This window comes from Antechinus flavipes, chromosome 2 (genome assembly GCF_016432865.1).
Source record: "Antechinus flavipes isolate AdamAnt ecotype Samford, QLD, Australia chromosome 2, AdamAnt_v2, whole genome shotgun sequence".
Lineage (NCBI taxonomy): Eukaryota > Metazoa > Chordata > Mammalia > Dasyuromorphia > Dasyuridae > Antechinus > Antechinus flavipes.
The window spans coordinates 656,949,676-656,971,804 of record NC_067399.1 but is presented as its reverse complement, the minus strand read 5'-3'; the positions used below and the strand labels follow the sequence as shown (position 1 = coordinate 656,971,804).

General features: G+C 33.5%; 1 protein-coding gene across 5 annotated transcripts in view; it reads right to left on the bottom strand.

Annotated features, from left to right (window-relative positions):
• The window catches only part of HERC4 (HECT and RLD domain containing E3 ubiquitin protein ligase 4), a 92,798-nt gene that overhangs the window by 41,036 nt on the left and 29,633 nt on the right, over positions 1-22,129 (bottom strand). For 4 of the 5 annotated variants that reach the window (XM_051982581.1, XM_051982582.1, XM_051982583.1 and 1 more), the window contains exons 3-7: positions 14,984-15,143; positions 9,109-9,185; positions 5,076-5,297; positions 3,994-4,085; positions 1,997-2,127 (exon numbers count right to left, since the gene is read on the bottom strand). In XM_051982581.1, coding sequence (XP_051838541.1) covers positions 1,997-2,127; positions 3,994-4,085; positions 5,076-5,297; positions 9,109-9,185; positions 14,984-15,143 — 682 coding nt within the window. The remainder of the gene's footprint in view (positions 1-1,996; positions 2,128-3,993; positions 4,086-5,075; positions 5,298-9,108; positions 9,186-14,983; positions 15,144-22,129) is intronic. The other variant, XM_051982586.1, reaches the window with a different exon arrangement.

The window sequence follows — 22,129 nt, the reverse complement described above, 5'->3', positions numbered from 1 at the left end:
AGCTTGAGAGAGCTCATATTGGTGATATTATGGATACCATTTTAAAAAAATGTGGGGGAGAGGATGACCATTGCCATGAGGCAGCAGATAAGGAGAGAATCAAGGTAAAAGGTAAAATGAATTTGTCTCAACAAGATGAAAGATTGACTTTTCTTCTGAGATTGATAATAATCCTGAGAAATCAAGGATAAGAGCAACCCCTCTCCCTGCCAAAAAAAAAAAAATCTTCAGAGAGTCTATCTTCTGGATGAAGCAGGAAGTTATCATCTCCTTTAAGTCATGGGGAGAGGGGAGGGACAATCACTGATTTGGGAATCTGAAGAGAAAAACATATGGAACAGTAGTGGTAAATCACAAAGCTGAGAAGTAAGAGTAGAATAGAAGGGCTAAACAGCCCTAAAGTAAAAGTGATTCAGTACATGTGAATTACTCAATATTGTAACTTTCACCAGAGATAGCTTGGAAGAACGAGTAGGGACATAAGACAGAATTATTACTCTAGGTTAAGGATATGTCAGGAATTATGTTCTGAGGAAACTGTACTAGCCATTTAGTTCAACCTAAACTCAAAAAACTATTCTTACTAGAACATACTAAGCAAGCTCTCCAGCTTCTACTTGAAGCCCAACAATGAATAAGAATGCATCACTTCCTGATATAACTCTTTCCACTTTGGGACAGCTGTAACTGTTTGAAAAGTTGTCTTGACAATAAAACTAAATTTGCCTATTAGTAATCTGTACCTATTCTGTGGAATCAAACAGAAAGTCTAATTCTCTTCCAATACAATCATTAAAATAGACCAGGAAGTTAAAGCTGGGGATGGAGATAAGATATGTTAGAATTCAAGAGAAGGACTGGGGGAAGAAGAAAAGACAAAAGGATTAAATGTCATAACAAAGGCAAATTGACTTCTCTTAAGTGAAGGTGTGGGTCAAGTTGAAGGACAGAAGATTAGAAGTAAAAGTAGACTGGAAGTAGAAGCCAGTTCAGGCCCTCAAATAAGATCAAAGTGCTATCCCCACAGCATAAGGCTAATATAGGGTAAAAAAGGCTGTTAGAAAGAAATGGTGTAGTCCCAGTTTAAAGGTTTTAGACATGAATATTAACGCACCCAAGGAGAATTTAAAAGGTTTAGCCAAAAAGACTGAAAACAGAATGCTAATGTCACTCAAGAAACTGGAAGACTGATGTGACATCAAAGGTGATGTGGAAAAGGTAAAATAAACAGAATATATAAAGTCTGAAGGAAGAAAAATAATTAAGGCATATTAAGAAAAATAATTAAATTAATTAAAATAATTTAAACCTTTGTTATGACATTTAATCAAACAACCACAAGCATTTATTAAATGGACAACTCTTATGTCAAATACTATGTTCCTTGCTGGAGACCCAAAGACAAGAATCATTTTGAAGGGCTAGAGAAAATAATCTGTAAATTCACACTCCTGACAACTGGGAGAAGGCAGATGAGGACAAGAAGCATTCACTAGTAAAGTGGTCTACAAAACCACTTTCCTCAAAGAAAAGCCAAATATGTAAGATACAGTAGTACTGAAAAATTTGCTTGATCAGGCAGTATATATTTTAAATTTAATTTTAATATTTTTGTTATTGTCCAGTCATTTCAGACATATCTGACTCTTGGCCACATTTGGAGTTTTTTCTTGGCAAAGATAGTGGAGTGGTTTGCCATTTCCTTCTCTAACTTACTTTACAGATAAGAAAATCAAGGCAAACAGGGTTAAGTGACTTGCTCAGATTCACATAGCTAATAAGTATCTGAGGCTGAATTTGAACTTAGGTCTTCCTGAATCCAGCGCATGCTCTCTATCCATTGTGCCACATAGCTTCCTAGATTTCTAATATTACATAAATAATATACTTAACAAAGTTTTTTATCTTAGACTGGGATACAAAGATAATGGAGGAAAAAAGAGAAATATGCTGCAGGAGTATAAACACCAGGATTCTGTTCTCCAATGTACTTTACCGTCCACAAGCAATCTGTGTGACAATGCTTCCCATAAGTTCAAAAACTTTTCTGGGGTTTATCTCATGACTGGTCGAGTTATGCCCCAACTGACCATAGCCTCCAGCTCCGAATGTAAAGACCCCGCCTTCCTGGAAAAAATACAGAGTACCCAATTCATTACACAAGGACCATACCTTGCAAAAATAGTTTCCTTAGTGAAATTCAATTTTTCCCCTTCCTATGTCTTCCCTACAAGATAATGTAATGCAAAGTAACAATTTCAAATATTTTATAATAATAATTTACTTACAGTCTTGGAATGAAGGCTAGTGGTACAAGCATACAGTTACTGCTATTTTATTAGTTTATTCATATAATTATAAAATTATTCTGAAAAAATATCATTTTCTAAAAAAGATGAAAACCCTTATTTTTCTTTTGGCATTTTCTTCTATAATCATCACACACACACACACACAAACACACACACACACACACACACAGAGAATTCATTATGTTCATTTAAACCTTAAACTAATAGAGCTTTTATATTTTCACAACACAGATATACCTCTAAAAATAGAACACCAGGAGCACATGCATGAAATTATGCAAATATTTTTACATCATTGAAAATTTTTTTTCAGAACCTATTTATCATAATTTATTATAAACTCTATCAGAAGGAAACAGTTAAATTCTCAATTTAAGCCTAAGCAAATGAAGTCATAATTTTCTTCTCATTCCACATTATTACAAATGGTACACAAAATTATTAAATTCAAATTGAGCAATTTTGCTTTTTTGATTAGAATTACTCTCAGTAACAGCTTTATATCGTTAAGCTGCAAAAATGTGCCATCAGCTAGCATTTCTACATGAATGATAATAATACACCTTGATTATCCTTATATTTTCCAATTCTTCTGCCGATAACTAATAGATATTGCCAAAATTTTTGACTGATTTGTTTTATAAAAACCTACTGAGAATGAATGTTTGTAATCAAGCAAAAGCTTAAGAAATAAAATTTTGTAGTTTAATAGAAGTTAATTTGCAAATTGTACTTTGTGTATTTTAGACATCTTAGATTGACAAATATTTGTTAATGATTAAGGACACTATTCATTGTAAGTCAATTTTTTAAAGTCACAAATCACTTCTAAATATAAGGGAATATGAAATTCCAAATTCTAATGAGCACTTCATCTTCCTAACCATGTTTATCCTACAATGCAGAGCAAGAAAAAAAAAAAAGACAAATAAACACTCTGATTTCAAATTCAGTAGACATAAGACCTTGCCAATTCTCTTACAGACATAAACAATACTACAATAGTGACCTTGAGAAGATTTGGGAGACCATATCAATTTTTTCTTTGTGCTTAACTGCTGCTGATCTCTCTATCAGACCAAGCAGCACTGACACTGAATTAGCACTCACCCTAAGACAGGGTGCTCCTTCCAGGTCAGGGTTGAAGCCACTGGCAAGATTGTGTGAGGAAAGCTCATATTGTAACTGCTTGCACAATACTTGGCCTGTGGATAATAGAGGGCTTCAGTTTCCTCTGCTACTTAGTGTAAAATATTTATAAGCCAAATGGATGCTAAATTAAAACAAGACACAGCTGTAAAGTATAATTTGGAGTTAATCTACCCAGCATGGCAAGCCACAAAGCACTGGAAAGGAAGCCTTAACACTGAAAAGTTTATGTCTCAGCAATATTTAACATAAAAGTTATAAAATTATCAACAGAACATATCAATGTAATGTCATGCTATCAGTTTTTCTTTTTTAACACAAAACTCTGCCAACTGAAAAAGAATGAAGACAACTGTTGAAAATCAGCATATGTAATAATTCCCTTCATTACTGATAGCAATTAACAACCACCACATTCACATTTTAATAAATGACACTGAAAACAGTTTTTATTAAGTCCAAGAATTGTCCTGATTTTATAATTACTACATAGAGTACAAGAATGAATGCAACAATTTTTTAAGTTTTATACCTTGGTAAGAGCTGCTGTATGGTCTTCTCCACAACAAATATAAACTATTTTCTGTGATCTCAATGACTTCAGCAAATTAGGAACAAATCTATCTGAAAATTTAAACAAAAAAAATCAATACTATTAAACATATCTAATTTTAAAATCATGTGTTAAAATTATTAATTTTAAAAATTAAACTAAGGCTTAATTTGTTTACTTGATTTTTAAAAATTTGTTATACTTGTTTACTCTCATGGGGACATACAGTGAATTAACAATAACAGCTAACATTTATATGGCACTTGCTATGTACCAGGCATAGTACTTAGCAAACACTTCACAATTATTCACAATTATTCTCTTATCAACAACCTCATAACAACCCTAAGAGGTAAATATTATTATTCCCATTTTATAAGAGGGGAAACTGAGGGGAACAAAGATTAAGTAATTTTCCTAGGCTACCTAGTTGGCAAGTAGATGCTATTATTACCCCAATTTTACAGATGGGAAAACTAAGGCAGGAGCTAAGTGATATGCCCTAGGTCACACAGCTAGGAAAGATCAAGGCCAGATTTGAACCCTGGTCCTTCTAGGCTCTAAACCCGGCACTCTGAAAATGCGCCACCTCTGTGCCTAATATAAATGTTAACTATTTTGAAGGAGATACACTTTTAACAAACTTCACTTTATCCCACATAAGTGTCCATTTACTTAATTAGTGGCTTACGGATACCAAGTATTGCTGGTGATCAACAATCCAATTGCTACCCTGTCAGATGACTCTCAAAACGCATGAACAGCGGCAGCTAAATGGTACAGTGGATAGAGTGCTGACCATGTAGCTTTGAGGACCTGAGTTCAAATCCAGCCTCAGACAAGAACAATTGGCATTTCCTTAATAGCCACATTCACGAGGAGCAAAGGTGAAGTGAGAACTTCAGCTCTGTGACTGCCACAATTCAGTGTGCTCTATACTATCATGTCATGACTTCTGGCAGACATGTGATCTTACAGAACAGACCAAAAAGATTGACTCAGAGGTTTGTATTCTTTCACTAAGCATGTCTTCAAAGTAGAAGGAAAACATGGGAACCTACCATTTTCATCATTAAGACCCAGTTGACCAAACTTGTTCCGACCCCATCCAAAGATAGCTCCAGAAAGAGTGAGAACAAAACTGTGGGCTCCGCCTGCGGCCACTTGAGTAAAAGGGATTCCAAGCAAGGACTTGATCAATTGTGGGGAACTCTGCCTTTTCAATTCAAAGCCTAAACCCAACTGGCCGTGCTTATTCTGTCCCCAGGAAAAAACTTCACTTCCTGTAAAAGAAAAATAATAAAAGTTTAAATTTGTATGGATTATATCAAAAAATTTATTTAAAGTTTCGTCAATCAACAAATCATTCCTTCTCATCTTTTATAAAGTATAAGCTCTCGGAGTGCAGGGAATATTTCAATCTTTGTCCTTGTGTCCCAGCATATGGCATATATTATTAGGGAAATGTCTGTTGAACTGAATGAAACTAAATACACAGGAGAAGTTGCACTGATTATTACTCTATTGATTTAGTCCAATCACACTTAAAATTCAAACAGAAACGATGACTGTTTAGTTATCTAGTTAGATGTGCTGTTTTGGTGCTACACTAACCAGTTACAAAGTATGGTTAAGAATTTTTTTATTTACCCTCAGTTTCTGGAAAAAGACAAAAAAGAAACACTTCTGATACAAAATTTCAGATGCTTTCCTGTAGATGATGGTGCTAGGAAACACACCATCCAAACAATGCAACTCTGCAGAAAGGGATACCATCATGAAACAAAGCATCCTTTGATTATGTTGGCTACAAAATTAAAAATCCAGATGGCTCATTAAAAACTTTTTCAGTACATATTAAAAAAAAAAAAAACTAGATTAATGTGTTAATTTTGTATATTTCGTATCCATTAAAGTCAAACTAAAAGGACTTCTACAGAACAATATTGTTAGCCTTCAGTTTATGCTGTTAAACATCCATTAAAGCAATAAAATTCCATTTCTTTTAAAGACAACAAAACAAATCTTTAAAGGTTTCACCAATTCAGCATCCCCTCCTCCCTCCTCTCACAATTGCTTCTTTTAGATGCAATCATGCTCTAAGTAGATATATATCACAAATCATTTACTTAAACTGTGTCAAGTGTATTTTATTCTACAGAAAGCAAAAATTAATACCTTCATAATGTTGGCAAATACCTTTCTATGACTTATAACTATAAATTGGTTTTAATTCATCACCTATTTTGGTCAGATAATTCAATTTGGTTATCTTGTGCAGATATTTTTCTCTCCCCCCCATAATAGATTTTTTTCCCTCTCAAAAAAGCATATTCTAAATAAGTCCAACATTTTCAAGGTGGCTAGATGAACTCTACTCATAGTAAGCTACCTGACTCTGAATTTGTTCTAAAAAAAGACAGTCTAGATCTCGAGGCCTGGCAAGATAACACAGTGAAAAAAGGCTGAGCTCCAGCTCTGCCCACTGCCAGGATTTGGCTATCCTGGGCTCATAAATTTAAAACAAGAAGCTAACTTTGAGATCCTTCACCTGCCCAGGGCAGCAGGTGACACCAGAGCTCCCGCCGCCAAACCCACCCTTCTTTCCATTAGGCCACACTGCTTTTTTCTTAGCTTATACTACTGGGACAATAATGACTACATTATCTAACTCAAGAGTAAACATTCAGGAAATTTTAAAATGCTATGTAAGTAAGAGTAATAAATGATAGATGGGTGCCCAAACTCTAACTTCTAATAGATGATAAAAAAATAAACACACAGCAAGTTCTCTTCTCTCCATTTATGTCTAAACCAATATTGAAGAAGCACAGCAGAGAAATAAGAAAAGTCTTAACTCGTTGCACTTCTCTTTTCCTGCAAAAGTAGACTGAGAATCTAAAAAAAAACCCAAGTTAGTAATTGGGAATTTCAATAATCCATTCTAGAGTGGTTAAATTCCTTCAAGCAGAGATAGAAGAAAACTTCTGCATAAATTAAATTTTTTTAAGGAACAAATAGTTGTATAGACATGTTAAGAAATTATAATGAGTTTGGTTCTTAAAAAAGAAAAACATTGATATAGGAGGTGTGAATGTATGAATCACTTTATACAGTAATCCTAAACGAGAAATCATGATGTCATTGTCATGTCATTTCCTGTGATGACATGATATGCTAATTTAGGATCAGCCAATGATGGATCATGGACCACATTCAGCTTGTTGCCTCTTTCTGCTCAGTCCACATGGTTTTCATATTTTTTAAATTGTATGGGAATAGTAATTTCCACATTCTCTATAGCTGCTATGAGATCACAAGGCACTTACATGATTATAAAATAGAATGTAGATGGTGTTTCTCATTCCATAACATTTCATTTCAAATCTGCATTAACTAATGAACATTTACAATCAATTTTGACCATAGAGGACTTTAATTCTGAACCCCAGTTAAGCAAAATGTTATTTTCCCCAAAGAGAATTCTATTCTTCTCTTTAGTAGACTTGTGTGACATATACATACAAAAAAAAATTGTATTCAATTACTGTCATCATTGAATTTCAATTGAGTCAATAAACATTTTTAGAAATTTGTTTTCAACCTTGTTACACAGATATCTACATGTTATCCTTGATTTTGCCTCTTGGTTTGCAAAGTCTAAAATATTTATCGGATCTTTACAGAACAAGTTTGATGATCTCTGTGATTACTCAATTTTCACAAAGAGATGTTACGACAAAATTCTATTATAAGAGGGAAAAAAATGAATGTAAAGGATAGGTCAGCCTAAAGAATGACTAAAATACACTGCACTGGTAGGCCAGGAAAATGCATAATTTTATATATTTAATTGATGATTTTAATGAATGTGTACATGGAAAAACTTACATTAGACCGTTTGTATGTCTTCATAAACATCATTCATTCACTCCACAATGAATTAATGTCAAGAGTGATAGAAGTATGAGATCTCTCAAATATATTTAATGGGCCAATGTCATCAAATAAGATGACTTTCTGCTATTATTTATTTTCTCTTTTCCAAATATCTTTATGTTGCCCTCCAAGACCAAAATCCTAGTTTAATAGTGATAATGATTTAGTGGTGGCTTTATTAAGAGTAGCTCAATCTGACAGCAAAAATGAAGCGATTTTTCAGAATTTTCTCTGTGCTAATAATCAAAATTGGATAAAATCGATTGTTAACTCAGTTGGACAAAGTTGAGTTTGATTCAGTCTGTTTAGCAATACCACAAATGCTATCATTTTTTCTCTTGTTCAACCCAGAGAGATGTGTGACACCTATCTTCTTAATGAATACAAGTGGTATATAATTTTTATTACCTGGGTAGCATTATCTTTTGTGATGCATTCCTTGAAGAAACAACTGTTTAAAAATCTGACAGTCAGTCAGTCACAAGCTTTTGGATTTAAGCTGTTTTGGAACATCAAAGAAATAATCCATAGATTAAACAGATGGGTCTTCTGCCAGTGTTCACCACTTTATTATATAGATGTGAAACACAGACCCTGTGTTGCCTTTAAATATGGAAGTTTGATGAATTTACTGCATAGCCCCTGAACAGTTAATAAATTTATAATTGGCAAGATGAAGAATGTGACTGAAATGGCACATCACCAAAAGGTCATTATGATACTATCAGTTCACTAGATTGATATTTCATAAAGGAAAGACATTCAAATTTTCTCTTCATTGTTTCCAACTCAGTCAAAAAAATTTATGTCCAAAAAATGCCTTAAAAGGGAATATCAGGTCATATAACATCTGCCCTTATTTGTGGATATCTGTAATAAAAATGAGATCCACATGGCAAAATATGCTCTGAGTTATCCAAAAATGTTGTCCCTAAAAAAGCAAGGACTAAGAGATAAACCAAAGCAGGCACAATATTGATAATAAAGTTCTAATGTTACATCAGTGGGAAGCGCCTTGGTCTTAAGATTGAGTTTTTCTCAGAACAAATAAGTTACCCACAAGATTTATCAAATAATGGCTCAGTACATTTATTCCCTACAACTATAAAATAAGAATAATGATAAAATAAATAACAACAACAAAAAGAAACTTACCTTTTGAGAGTGCAAGGGAATGATAATAACCGCAAGCAATCTGTACTATCTGAATATCTGTCAAACTTTTAATATTTCTAGAAGGGGGGGAAAAGAGAGTTTAATCAAATACAGAAATACATAATTATATGTTCAAATGGCATGTCAGGCACTTTCTCATATTGTGATCAGAGCACATATTTCTTAAGTTAGTAAATAATGAAAACAAGAAAATACCTTGAAAAGTCAGCATGGATTTAAACAAAGTATACTTATACCCGTTCTCTTTACCTCATACTGTCAACCTCACCTAATTCTGCCAAATAAAAGCCTAGAACAAGTCAATGCTCATAATTTTCATGAAGCAAGGTGTTTAGCAATCAAATATAGAGTAGGAAAAAGGGAAGTTATTCTAATTACACATTTATTACACAAACATATTTGTTTTTAATTTAATGGATACATCTTATAACTACAAAGTTACTACTGAGCTATGAGTGGTCCATAATTTTTACAATTTAGGAATGGATCTTCTCGTAGAAACTTTTCTTAATTCAGAAAATGTCATTTCTGTGCAACAAACAAAATGACAAAAGACTAGCAACAGGAAATATGTACATGAATGTCTATGTTTAACTAAAAATGTCTAATATAAGATACTACTCTACACTGACCCAAGTCCCTAAAACAGTTGATTTTAGTTGGGAAAGAGACCTAATGGAAAGGTATTAACATTTTTACATATATTTAAAACATTATTTATTTAACTATATTGTACACTGGACGAAAGTGAATTGAATTCATCAAATGGACTGTTCACTTACATTATGAATGCTTGCAAATATTTCCACTGCCACAATAACTGGATCAGATTAAAAAAAAACAACAACAACTAAAATATATGTATTTGGAGGCTTCAGCATTAACCTTGTATTAAAAAATTTGGTCAAAGGAACACCTAAAATTGGTCTACAACAGCATTCAATGAATAAAGACTTTCATTCCAAAAGTTAAGCCCTAATTTTAAGGTAATTTGCATGCTACTTTCTTTATCATGCACTTTATAAATAATAACTGGGGAAAATACTTTCCTGTTGATTGTTTAAAAAAAAAAGTTTTTTTTCCCCCCTGGGGTGCTGTTTAGTCTTATATTTGAGTTTTAAAAACAAAGCAATTGTGTATTTAGTTACTTTCACTAGAACAAAGACAAAACCCAAACGGCTATAGTGGAAAGATCAAATGGATCTACCCACTATCATTTTAGATCTGTTGTGTGTGAACAGAAAACTGCATTTACTAATTCAAATACTCTCTTGTGGGAAACAGGGATACATTTTTAGTTGCTAATAGTTTTCTATTAAAACTCTTAAGTACTCTTAATTGATTAACAATTTAAAAAACCTTCTAAAATAAATTACATTATTTCCTACTTATTAATTAACTGTGTGGGAGAAAGAGCTAAGCTAGCTTCTCAAAGCATTTATCACACTTCTGCTTTTTATTCAAGTAAATTTATTCTTCCTTTTCCAAAAATTATATGACAGGACCTGTCATTTAGATATTTTTATTTACCATTTCTTTAAAAATATCATTTGGAAATTATGAAAATCCTTCATTCCAACATTAATTTCTTTAGATAACAACTTTAAAAATTCTTTAGGTCAAACTTTTTTTAAAAATCAAATTCAAAATGAACTGTTTGCTTCTTAAAAGAAAAACCTTCTAATTTTTACATTTGTCAATCCCTTCAAACTACTAAAATCTATAATTTCCAATTTAAAACAAATCACATATTGCTATATTAAGTATAGTAATAATAAAAACACTGAGGATTAAATAAAATTCTAAAGAATGAACCCACACAATTCACATTAATGCTTTTGCAAGTAATTAAAAATAGGCTGAAATGTCTGTGATAAGACATAATAAAAACTAAGCAATCTCTTGCTGGATGATATAAGACATAAATGGAGGTTTTATTTTACCAAATAGTTAACAGAAGCTATTTTGAAACTATGAAATAGTATCTTCAATTTTTTGTTTTCATAAGGAAAAATCTATTTCTTCATTTGGGAACAGATAATATTTCAAATATTAAACATAGGTTGAAACTATGAAAGCAATATTTTTAGGTAAGAGTTAGTTCTTTCTGAATGGCAGCAATAAATAGTAATAATCCCCAGAAATGCCATATATCATCTAAGTCAGAAAGCTCTACATTAGCCACAAAACCAAAAAGTCTGTAAAATCCAACTTTTCCCAAGGTTTTTCTTAAAATGAGTGTGAAAATTCAGATTTTAAGCCACTTACTTTGAATTATTATTTTTAAACTAATTAAATTAGTATTTTTAAGAACACATACCATTTGTATACTATCCAAATTCATTGTTTCTTCAAAATTCCTGATTTCCACATATACCCTCAGCTGAAAATTAGAGAAGATCTACTAACAGAATTTAGCAAATGATCTCCCAAATGCATATGGAAGCATTTTTAATACTAAGTAGCACTGAATTAAGTTGCCTTCCAAAATAAACCCTTCTCTAGCAAAACCTGTGATCTGAATAAATTTAGGAAGAAGGTCATCCTGGATTCTCTCTTTTATTAAATTCCTTAGTTTAATGAAGAGTCCAGATGCAGTGTGTTGTTAATTTCTTAGGCTGACTTTAATGCAACAGTGGTCACTAGGAACTCATTCAACATTTCTCTTGCCTCTTTTGAAAGGTTTCTAAGCATTAATGTTCACGAGATTTAAATATCTTCTCTACCTCTTGTCTGAATAGTAAAAATAAAAGTGAATTAAAGGAAAGAAGATACAGTTCTATCCCCAGCTCTGAAACCTAGGTGACCCAGGGCAACTTTTTTGCCACTCAGGTTGGTCACTCTTAAATGGAGACAATACTACTTCTGCCTACCTCATGGGGCTGCCCTTGGGATTAAATGAGAAAAATGAAAGCACTTTATAAAATGAAACTGAAAAAAAAAATTTTTTTTAAGGTAGTATTATTGTTCATGTGGTTTAACTTAACATTAAATAGAAAAAGTATTGATTCATGTGAGCTACTGGTAGCTTAACTACAGTTAATACAGTTTAAATTATCTTTAGGTGAATAAAGAACTTTTTACATTGCTTCAGTACTGCTATTTGATATTGCTAGGATGATCTTTTATAAAAAATACCTGGCAAAAATTTGAGTAAACTTTTAAGATGAATTTAAGTCAGGAAAAATAGCAAAACATCCAAATACATCAAAGTTTATAGTAAGACCCATTAAAAATTAAAACACTAGGAATAACTTAGTGTCATGAAGTTTAAAGCCATAGACTTAAGTAAGATTCTCCCCAAAGGTATTTCAGATAAGAATATGAAAAAGAGAGTTCATAAGTATTACATTCAATTTCATGCAGTTTTCAAAACTGCTTCCTTGTCTTGATTTTTTTTTCTTCCTTATTACTTTTCAACCCTTAATTTATTCAGTTCATTATAGAAATGAGAATCTGAAGAAAGGGGATTATTTTTGGCTCCTACTTTTAGAGCTGTCATCATCTAGTCCCACTGCCTCATTTTACAAATAAAAAACAGACTAAGAGAGGTTAAATGACTAATCCTCGGTGAGACAGGCAGTGAGGGAGGAGACCAACGGATCTAACCCTGCACACTATTATATTGTACCATGTTGCCTCCCTGATGAAGTGCAGGAGGGCTAAGAAGCACTTACCCTTTTGTAGAGACTTAGGCCACAGCTTAAATGTGGTTGTGAATTTTGGCTCAGCTTAATAGCTCAATCCCTGGGTGGCACTGGGCCAGTCACCTTATCTCTCCAGGCTGTCTCCTCCTCTATAAAATGTGAGCAGGGGGCAGGGTAGGAAGGAATGAGATGATATCTCACTTCCTTCCAGTTCTATGATCCTATAAATCCCATATTCTGCATATAAAAAGAATTTAGCAATAATATGGAATGAGGAAGACACAATCAAAGGTACGTTTCAGAAGAGGATGTAAAGGTGAAAGAAAAAGAAAAGGAAAAGAGGAACTGAAGAACAACCACTAAAAATGCTGCCACAAATCACTTTGAAAATATTGAGCTAGAGAGGGCAGCTAGGTGGCGCAGTGGATAGAGTACCAGTCCTAAAGTAAGGAAGACTTGAGTTCAAATCTGACTTCAGACACTGAACACTTCCTAGCTGCATGACCTTGGGCCAGTCCCTTAACCCCAACTGCCTCAGGAAAAAAAAAAAAAAAAAAAAAAAATTGAGCTAGAAAAGACTGATGTTAGGAGATCTAAAATCATTTTTTTTTTCCAGTCAAGAAGATCAAGAAATCAAACAAAAGCCTTGTCAAGTGAAACTTTCAGGAAAGAGTAAAGTAAGGAAAAGAAGGATTAGACGGGTGGACAGAGCACTGGACTTTGAGGTAGGAGACCTGGATTCTAGGCTCAATGCTATCACTCACCAACTGGTTAAAATGTCTTCAAAAACAGCAGAAGTTACATCTTTTTTTTTTTTTTTTTTTTGTTCTTTAGATTTTAAAATCAAGGTATCTTCTGTAAGAATAGGGGGCTAGTTTAAGCAGTTAGGCAGCTAGATGGCATAATGGAGAGAGTGTTGGGCCTAGAATCAGGAAGACCTGAGTTCAAAACCAGCATCAAATACTTACTTGCTGTGTGACCCTAGATAGGTTGACCTCTCTTAGCCTCAGCTTCCCCATCTGTAAAATGTGGGTAATGGAAAGGGAAGGAGAAGGGAATAAATACTTCTAAGGAGCCTACTATGTGATAGGCACTATGCTAAGCACTTTTACAAATATTTTCTCAATTGTTCCTAAGAATTAATTAAATTCATACTTCTACTTTAAATTATCTCTGGACATATATAGGAACATAATGTGACTTTAGAAGGAACAAAATGAGTTTAAATAACTTTAAAAAATAAAAGATTTCACCCTGATACAAATCCATTAGGAGGCTGCATGAAACAGCAGAAAAAAAGATCTAATTATGCAGTCAAAGAACTTGAATCCAAATTCGGCTTTACATCCATTTTGAGCAAGTCATTTAATCTCTCTGGGCCAGTTTCCTCATCTGTAAAATCAGATGATTAGATTCCATGGCCTATGAAATCCCTGCCAACTCTAAAGCTCAGATTCTATGAGCTCTCATTTCCCTCATCCTGAGAATAAATCTCAATTCAATCTTTTTAATCCATACATCAGCATCAATGAAAGCATAAAAACAGAAAAAAGTTATTTCAAAGTGTTAACTGAATTAAGTCTAAAATTAGGTTGGCAAGGCCACATAAAGCTTATTTATTTGCTTCTATACCTATCACCAGGATAAGAAGTAAAAATAATTTTAAAAATTAAGAGCAAGACTTTTTGTACCCTACTACTTTTAGCCATCAAAAGGGAATTACAAAGGCTTACAAATTCACACATATTTTCAAAATTTAGCCAATGGCAATTTCTTATCTTAAAAATCATAGATCTAAAATCTATGTAAAATTATAGCAGTGGAGAAGAATTCCCATAAGAGAAAATTAAGATGTTTAAGCAGACCTATTTTACAAATTTTAGTAAAAATAACTTCTATAAGTAAGCACTCTGATTTTTTAAATTTTTAAAAATTTAATCCAAGGTAAGATCTATTTGGGGGAAGAGGTGAATAAAGTAAACTAGCATGACATTTCAGGACTACTAGGCCATACATGAAATGAGAGAGCTCATCAAGTGGCCTTATTCCAAATTCACAATGAGGGGAAAATGTTTTTAAGATAACTCATTTCTGCAAAGAAATGATGCTGGCAGAATACTTAATAACACCTTGAAAATAATTTTCACAAATGATCATTTTCAATTTTTTAAAATAACTATTAAAATAAAAATGATCCCCTTTGTTACCTGGGCACTCTGATATACTCTTCTGTCCCTGGCAGACCCAGCTGTCCATCGGTATCAAGTCCCCAAGCATACACCTGGCCCTTATCGTTGAGAGCGAGTGTATGGGCTTCTCCACATGAAACAGCTACAATATTTTGGGCATCCAAGGCAACAACCTGCTCTACAGAAACCAAGAAGGAGAGAAATTATGTTCTATTTTTGTACTTTTAGTGGGAAGAATACAGTAACCAACTGTATTCACTATGCAGTATATTATCAGATCAGATCTTAATATATCTTATAAGCAAATCCAGTCATTTTGAAGATTACAAAAACCAACCATAACATGTTTCTCTTTCTCACCCATTACCTTATCTTTTTTCATGAATGGTTCAATGCAGGTTAAAATTCAGAAAATCCACTTAGCTGGAGCCTATTTATACTTGTCACAACTATTAAATTATATATGAAATCATCATATTTCAATAATATTCTGTCTTCATTAAAGCCATTAGTGCCCTGGGGTAAATAGATATTTTAATTTCCAAAAATGTTTACATTTATCACATAGTAAAAATGTAGGGTCAATGTGATAATAGTAATATCTGTAATAAAGGGGTAAAGTATTAAACTCATAATTATTTTCCCACAAGAAAAATGTAAATAGCTTCCTAAATACTTAATTTGCTAGTCATTTTCCGATTCCCAAAAGTCTTTAGGGGAAGTGTATGTATATGTGTGCATCTGTCTTCTGTGTCCATCTCCAAGGAAAACTCTTCCTTCTCTACCTGTTCAGGATATTATTGACAAATGTGTTCCAACTATGGGGCAGAGAAATTAGTGTGTAAGTTCATATGAATTTACTGTGCGAAAAGAAGTAAAAACACTAACACCCATTGGAGGCAGACTTCTTTCACAAGCTTTCCCTTAACTTTATTATTAAAGCAACTGCTAATAAGCAAAGGTTGCCACAGCTGCCAGTGATTATGAAGGGATCAGCTTACGCTAATGGACATACTGAACAAACAAGAAAACAGGTAAAGTTATACATTTTAATATAAAGTAAGCTTATAATACAAAACCAAAGAGATTTGCATGAAGTCTACACACACACACACACACACACACACACACACACACACACCCCCCTCTCTAATTGAGTTGACATACAAGGCAAGCAAAATAAAGATCACTATATTTTTCCTGTTTTGTAATACTGACAAAAAACACTCATCGTTTGATTTGGTCTTTTTAAAAAATATTTTCCCCAGTTACATGTAAAAACTATTTTTAATACTTGATTATTTGGTTGTTTTTTTTTTTTATTTTGAATTCCAAATTTTGCTCTTCATTCTCTCCCCTACTCCCTCGTGAGATAATAAGCAATCTGATAGTTATATATATATGCACAATCATGTAAAACATTTCCATATTAATCATTTTGTGGAAAAAACCTTGAAATGCCCCCACTTAAAAAAAAAAAAAAAAAGAATGAAAAACAGCATGCTTTGGTCTATATTCAGATGCCATTAGTTCTTTCTCTGGAGGGAGATACAAATTTTTGTCACAAGTCCTTTGAGATTATCTTGGATCACTGGATTGCTGGATATATAAAACATTCACAGTTGATGACCATCATACAATATTGTTGTTACTGTTTACAATATTCTCCTGGTTCTACTCACTTCACTTTGAATCATTCACATACTCTTTCCAGGTTTTTCTGAAACCATATATCATTCCATCACAATCATATACTACAACTTGTTTAGCTATTCCCCAACTGATCATCATTCTCTCAATTTTCAATTCTTAGCCACTACAAAAAGGACTGCTGTAAATATTTCTATGCAAATAGGTTCTTTTCCCCTTTTTTGATCTCTTTGGTATTAGTGGATCAAAGGATATACACGATTTGATTGTCTTTTAGGCACAGTTCTAAATTGTTCTCCAGAATGGTTGTATCAGTTTACACTTTATCAACAGTACAGTGGCATCCCAGTATTCTCATAAGCCCTCCAAAATTTAGCATTTTTTTTGTTCTGTCATATTAGTTACTGACTTGTCCTTGTTTAAGAAATATAACTAAGGAATCCCTTGCCAAAATCAGCCCAATAGATGCTGATGACTCCCTAGCCACTGGACTGCCTCAAACTCCTGGCACTGACTCTTTGGGGACAATGAGATCAACAGAATCAGCAGAAACTATGAGTGATCATGAAATGGGATTTGGACATCACAGTCTATCCACAGAGTCTGCTGCACTAACAGCTGACTATGAAATCCAACTCTACAGCCTTGTCCCATCCCCAATATGAAGTCAATTTTGCCCCTTCCCCTTCCAAGGAAGGCTTAGAACCCATAAGAACGCATCCAAACCTTAGGCCCCCAAAAGCACCCAGGTCTCCAAGTCTTCCAAAAGGGACCAGAAGAGCATTTAATGCCACCTAAGTTAGTAATAGGTTTCAAATGAGACTGAACCCAATTTGCAATAAAAAATTTTTAGTAAGTCAAGTAACCATCTGCAGAATAACATAATTATTCAAATCAAATTATTTACCATCATTCTATAAACATTGAGGAAAACTTGGCTCAGCTAAGAATCAACTTCAATTTTTATAAAAATGTTTGATCAAAACTGACCACCTGACTGTAAAATCAAGAAATATTCAAATGAAAAAGCTAGCATATATTTTCTGACTTTATAATAGATCCATGAAACATCAGAATGCAGAAGGCAGAGCTTGTGTGTGAATCAAAATATATTTCTTAAAACTGAAGGCATAACTCAGCTTACAAATCAACTAATTATTGTTTTGTTAATGTTGTTGGTGGTGGGTTTTGATTTTTACTGAGGCAATTGTGGTCAATGACTTGCCCAGGGTCACACAGCTAGGAAGCATTGTGTCTGAGACCAAATTTGAACTCGGGTCCCCCTGACTTTAGGGCTGGTGCTCTATTCACGGCGCTACTTAGCTGCCCTAAATCAACTAATTGACAACAAATGCATATTTGGTAAGAATAAATAGTTTTCTCTCACAGAACAAAAGATGGTGATCCTGAGCAAGTCACTAAACCCTATTTGCCTCAGTTTCCTCGTCTGTAAAATAAGTTGTAAAGGAAACGGCAAATCACTTCAATATCTTTGCCAAGAAAATCCAAATATGACCACAAAGAGTTGGACATGACTGAAATGACAACAATTTCATACAGAAATTTCAATTAGTGTTTACATTTATTTTATCATCAGCATGCTTAATCACTAACATTAAAAGCAGGACCACTTAATTGCAAAATATTACCAACCTATGTTCCTGAACTAAATTTAATACAACCTCAATGATCAGAATCAATACTTCCTTCTCCCAATCCAAATATATATCATCTTTACATATGAGACATAAATAAGAAAAGGCGGTATGTTTTCAATCCATACATTTGTATTTATTCCCAAGTATTTTAAGAACAAAGAACATTAAAATTCTACATATTAAATAAGGAAATATTGAATAACTTCTAGAAATTGGTCTATCAAGGATACAAAAATCTTAACTCAGTAAATGTCTTGAAAGTGTACTTTAATAACTTTCACAATGTGAATGTATTTTCCCAGTTTATAGTCTATCTAATTAGATCTAACAGCTCAAAGTCAAATACATACCTACAAATAGAGCATCTGGTTAATTGGATATGGATAAATTCTCGCATATTAAAATAATACTCAAACATCCATGTATAAAAGAAAAAAATCATCAAGAAAAACCAAACCCTTAATGATTGCTGTGTTTTTATTCTAAAATTTGTTTTTCTTGGCAGAACATAAAAGTACAGATAAAAGAATGGCCCAGGCTCCTGTTCAATTCTGTTTCTTCTCTCCCTCTGCTATTCTGATGACTTTCTAAAGTCTCCAAAAGTAAAAAAAAAAAAAAAAAAAAAAAAATGTGTTTGGTTGGATCCATCATATATTAAAACCGGCCTGTGTTGATAATAGACTCATCATTTTCTCCTTCAAAGGAATAAAAGTGTATAAAAAAGATATGTTCTCAGTTAAATGACTAACAAAGTTAACCAGCGATAGCTCAGTTGCTTCAAGAGTGAGTGATGCTTTCAACCAGAGGTCTTTGGTTCTTAAAAATAGCAGCTTCCATTTCTACAGCACCTTCTTCACACTATCTCCATAAGGTACAAAGGACAAAATTTTAGTAACCAGATCTTAGAGGCTTAAAGGTAAACAAACTTGCTCAGGCCCATATTGCTAATAACTGAAAGAACCTAGTATTAGATTGTCTTAGAATGCCTTGAAGAACGGAACTTTTTTTTTTTTTTTTAATTCTACTAGTACACTCTAGGGCCTCACTGTCCTATCCCATCCCCCCAACTGCTAAGTTTGTGTGGCTCGAAATACCTAAGATATAGTCATGTTTCCTTTCATTATACTCCTCATGCTCTTTCCCCAGCCACTTTGCAGAAGCCTACGCACCTTCATCAGCCACAACTCCTATACATCTTACTCCTTTTTTCCAATTCTAGGCCTATAATCAAATCAACACTGTTATGAGTAATGGAGAAGGTGGGCTGACCTACCCCCCCCATCACACATTTTTATTGTTCAGTTCTTTCAGCTATGTCTGAATCTCTATGAATCCATTTAGAGTTTTTCCTTGCAAAGATACTAGAAGGGTTTTCAAACACATTACTATTTCAGTAACTTTCCAAATTAAAATACGCATCTCTTGCCATACTTCCTTAAATATGTTATCTTCCCTTAGTTAGAATATTAGCTCCTAAAGGAGAGATTAGTTTTACTTTTGAATTTGTATCCTTAGCATTTAACTTGGCACACTGTAAATGCTGAATAAATGCTTTTTCATTCATTCATTCATCGCACAGTCTAATATGACAATTGTCCAAATGACTAACTTCATAACATCTCAGTTTATCCAATTATCAGACGTGATAAACCAATCCTCTGATTGCCACAACTTGGAACAGAAAGGGGGGGAGAGGGGAGGAGAAAGCCCCAAATGATGAATACAATCTTATTGGTCAATTTCAAAATCCAAGGCTTCTCTGAACTACAGCTAAGAAGCAAGGGAAGAAAGAAAGGAAAAGAGGACTGAACAAAAGTAAGGAAAAGAGACAGAAAGCAGGTGAAACTACAAAGTGTCTATGAAGCAGACCCACAGAAAACAAAGAGGAGAAAGAATAACAAGTAGACAGGAACCTGAGAGCATGTGGTACCAGAGCAAACAACTTTAACCAAATCAACAGGATCTTTCAATGTCAACATTAAAAAAGCACTAATGAAAATAATCCATAAAAGTGAAGACATTTAGTAGAGGGATAAATTTTTCTACATGTAAATAATATCTGCTAAATAATGGCAAATACTCAAATTTCTAAAGTACTGAAGAAAACTACCAAGCAATGCTGAAGTCTAGTCATCCCATTACATGGGATAGAGTGGAGTAAACAGAGGATTGAATCTGGAGTCAAAAAAACCTGAGTTTAAATTTTGCCTCAGAAACATCCTAGCTTAACCCTTCATAGATTCCTTTTCTTCATTTGTAAAATGAGCATAATAACAACACCTTATCTCACAGAGTCTCTATGAAGAGCAAATGAGATATTTCATATAGAGTGCTTCATAAAACTTAAAGCATAACATAAATGCCTCATTTAAATTATTTAGATCATTAATATTATTCATGATGATATTGAGACATCAAGAAAATGTACTCAATTAGTATACCATTTACCAAAGCTAAAAAATAAATTTCCCATAAAAAGATTTCTACCAAAATCTTTAAAAACAAAGTTCTGGTAATCTGAAGGAATCTTTTTTTTCCTGAACAATAACATTTTTATTTTACTGATAATAGCATAACCAGTAACAACCTTATAAGTCCACAGCTTCATCAATATGGACATGTTCTCCTGGATCATTTGTTATTCTTGTTCTCCCCCTAAATTTCTACAAAGGACACAGCTCAACAACTGAAGGACTCTAAAGACTCCAGTGATATCAGAGTCATTTGGGGGTCATACACCTCTTGTGGCTGATGCTATGTGATAAATCCACCTCTTTTTAGTATTTTATTATGCTTTTTGTAACTTATTTTATAATATAGCATTTGATATATAATGACTGATTTATCATTATATTTTTATTACAGTGCTTATGTTTTATATAAGGAGAATCCTCTCATCCAATACACTTCAGTTATCGACCAAAGCCTACTATAAAAGATAAATTGTTTGACGTGAGCTACATAAAGTGAAAAGACTGCTTTTCCTGTGTCTGCTATAGAATTTAAGTAACCAAATCAATATCTAAAAAAGAAAAAGATTATGCTGCAGAAAACTCAGAAAATGGCAGCTTTGCCTACATAAGAGTAATATAAAAGACCAGCAAGGTATCATAATAGATAGAATACCAATCCTGGAGTCAGGAAGACTCTTCTTCCTATGTTCCACGACCCTGGACAAATCACTTAATGCTGTTGGCCTCAGTTTCCTCACGTGTAAAATAAGCTGGAGAAGTGTTACGGGAGCCACCTGCTAGTGGCTGCTGGGGATTTAATTCTGGCCAACAGAAAAGATCGTGTCATGTGAAAGGAGACAGAGAGTCAGTTGCAGTGAAAATCTCTGAACCTTTCTCTTCCATTCCCAATACAGAATATATATATATATATATATATGTATGTGTGTGTGTGTATGTGTGTGTGTGTATTTTTAAGTACAGCAAGGTTATTAAAATAAAACTATACATTCTTTCATAAACAACATCTGTATCAGTAAATTTGTTTTATGATCTCCAGACAGATATCTCTGATTTCTCTGGATTATGTTGATCTTTCTTGGAATTTGTCAGCTCTGGTCAGAGTTAGATAAAGATTATCAAAACATTCCTTTAGTTTCTCTAATGTGCTGGGATTCACAGATGGGGGGTTGAGCAGTGGGGGTAGGGAGCTTTAGAGCACTGAGCATTCCTTAAAGGTGCAATTCCCTTGAACCTTTTTACAAGCATTTTGGGTTCCACACTTAAGCGTGGTCCTCAACAGAGAAGGAAAAGGCAAACCACTCCTGTAGGTTTGCCAAGAAAATCCCAAATGGGGCCACAAAGAATCAGACACAACTGAAAAATGACTGAACATCATCACAAAA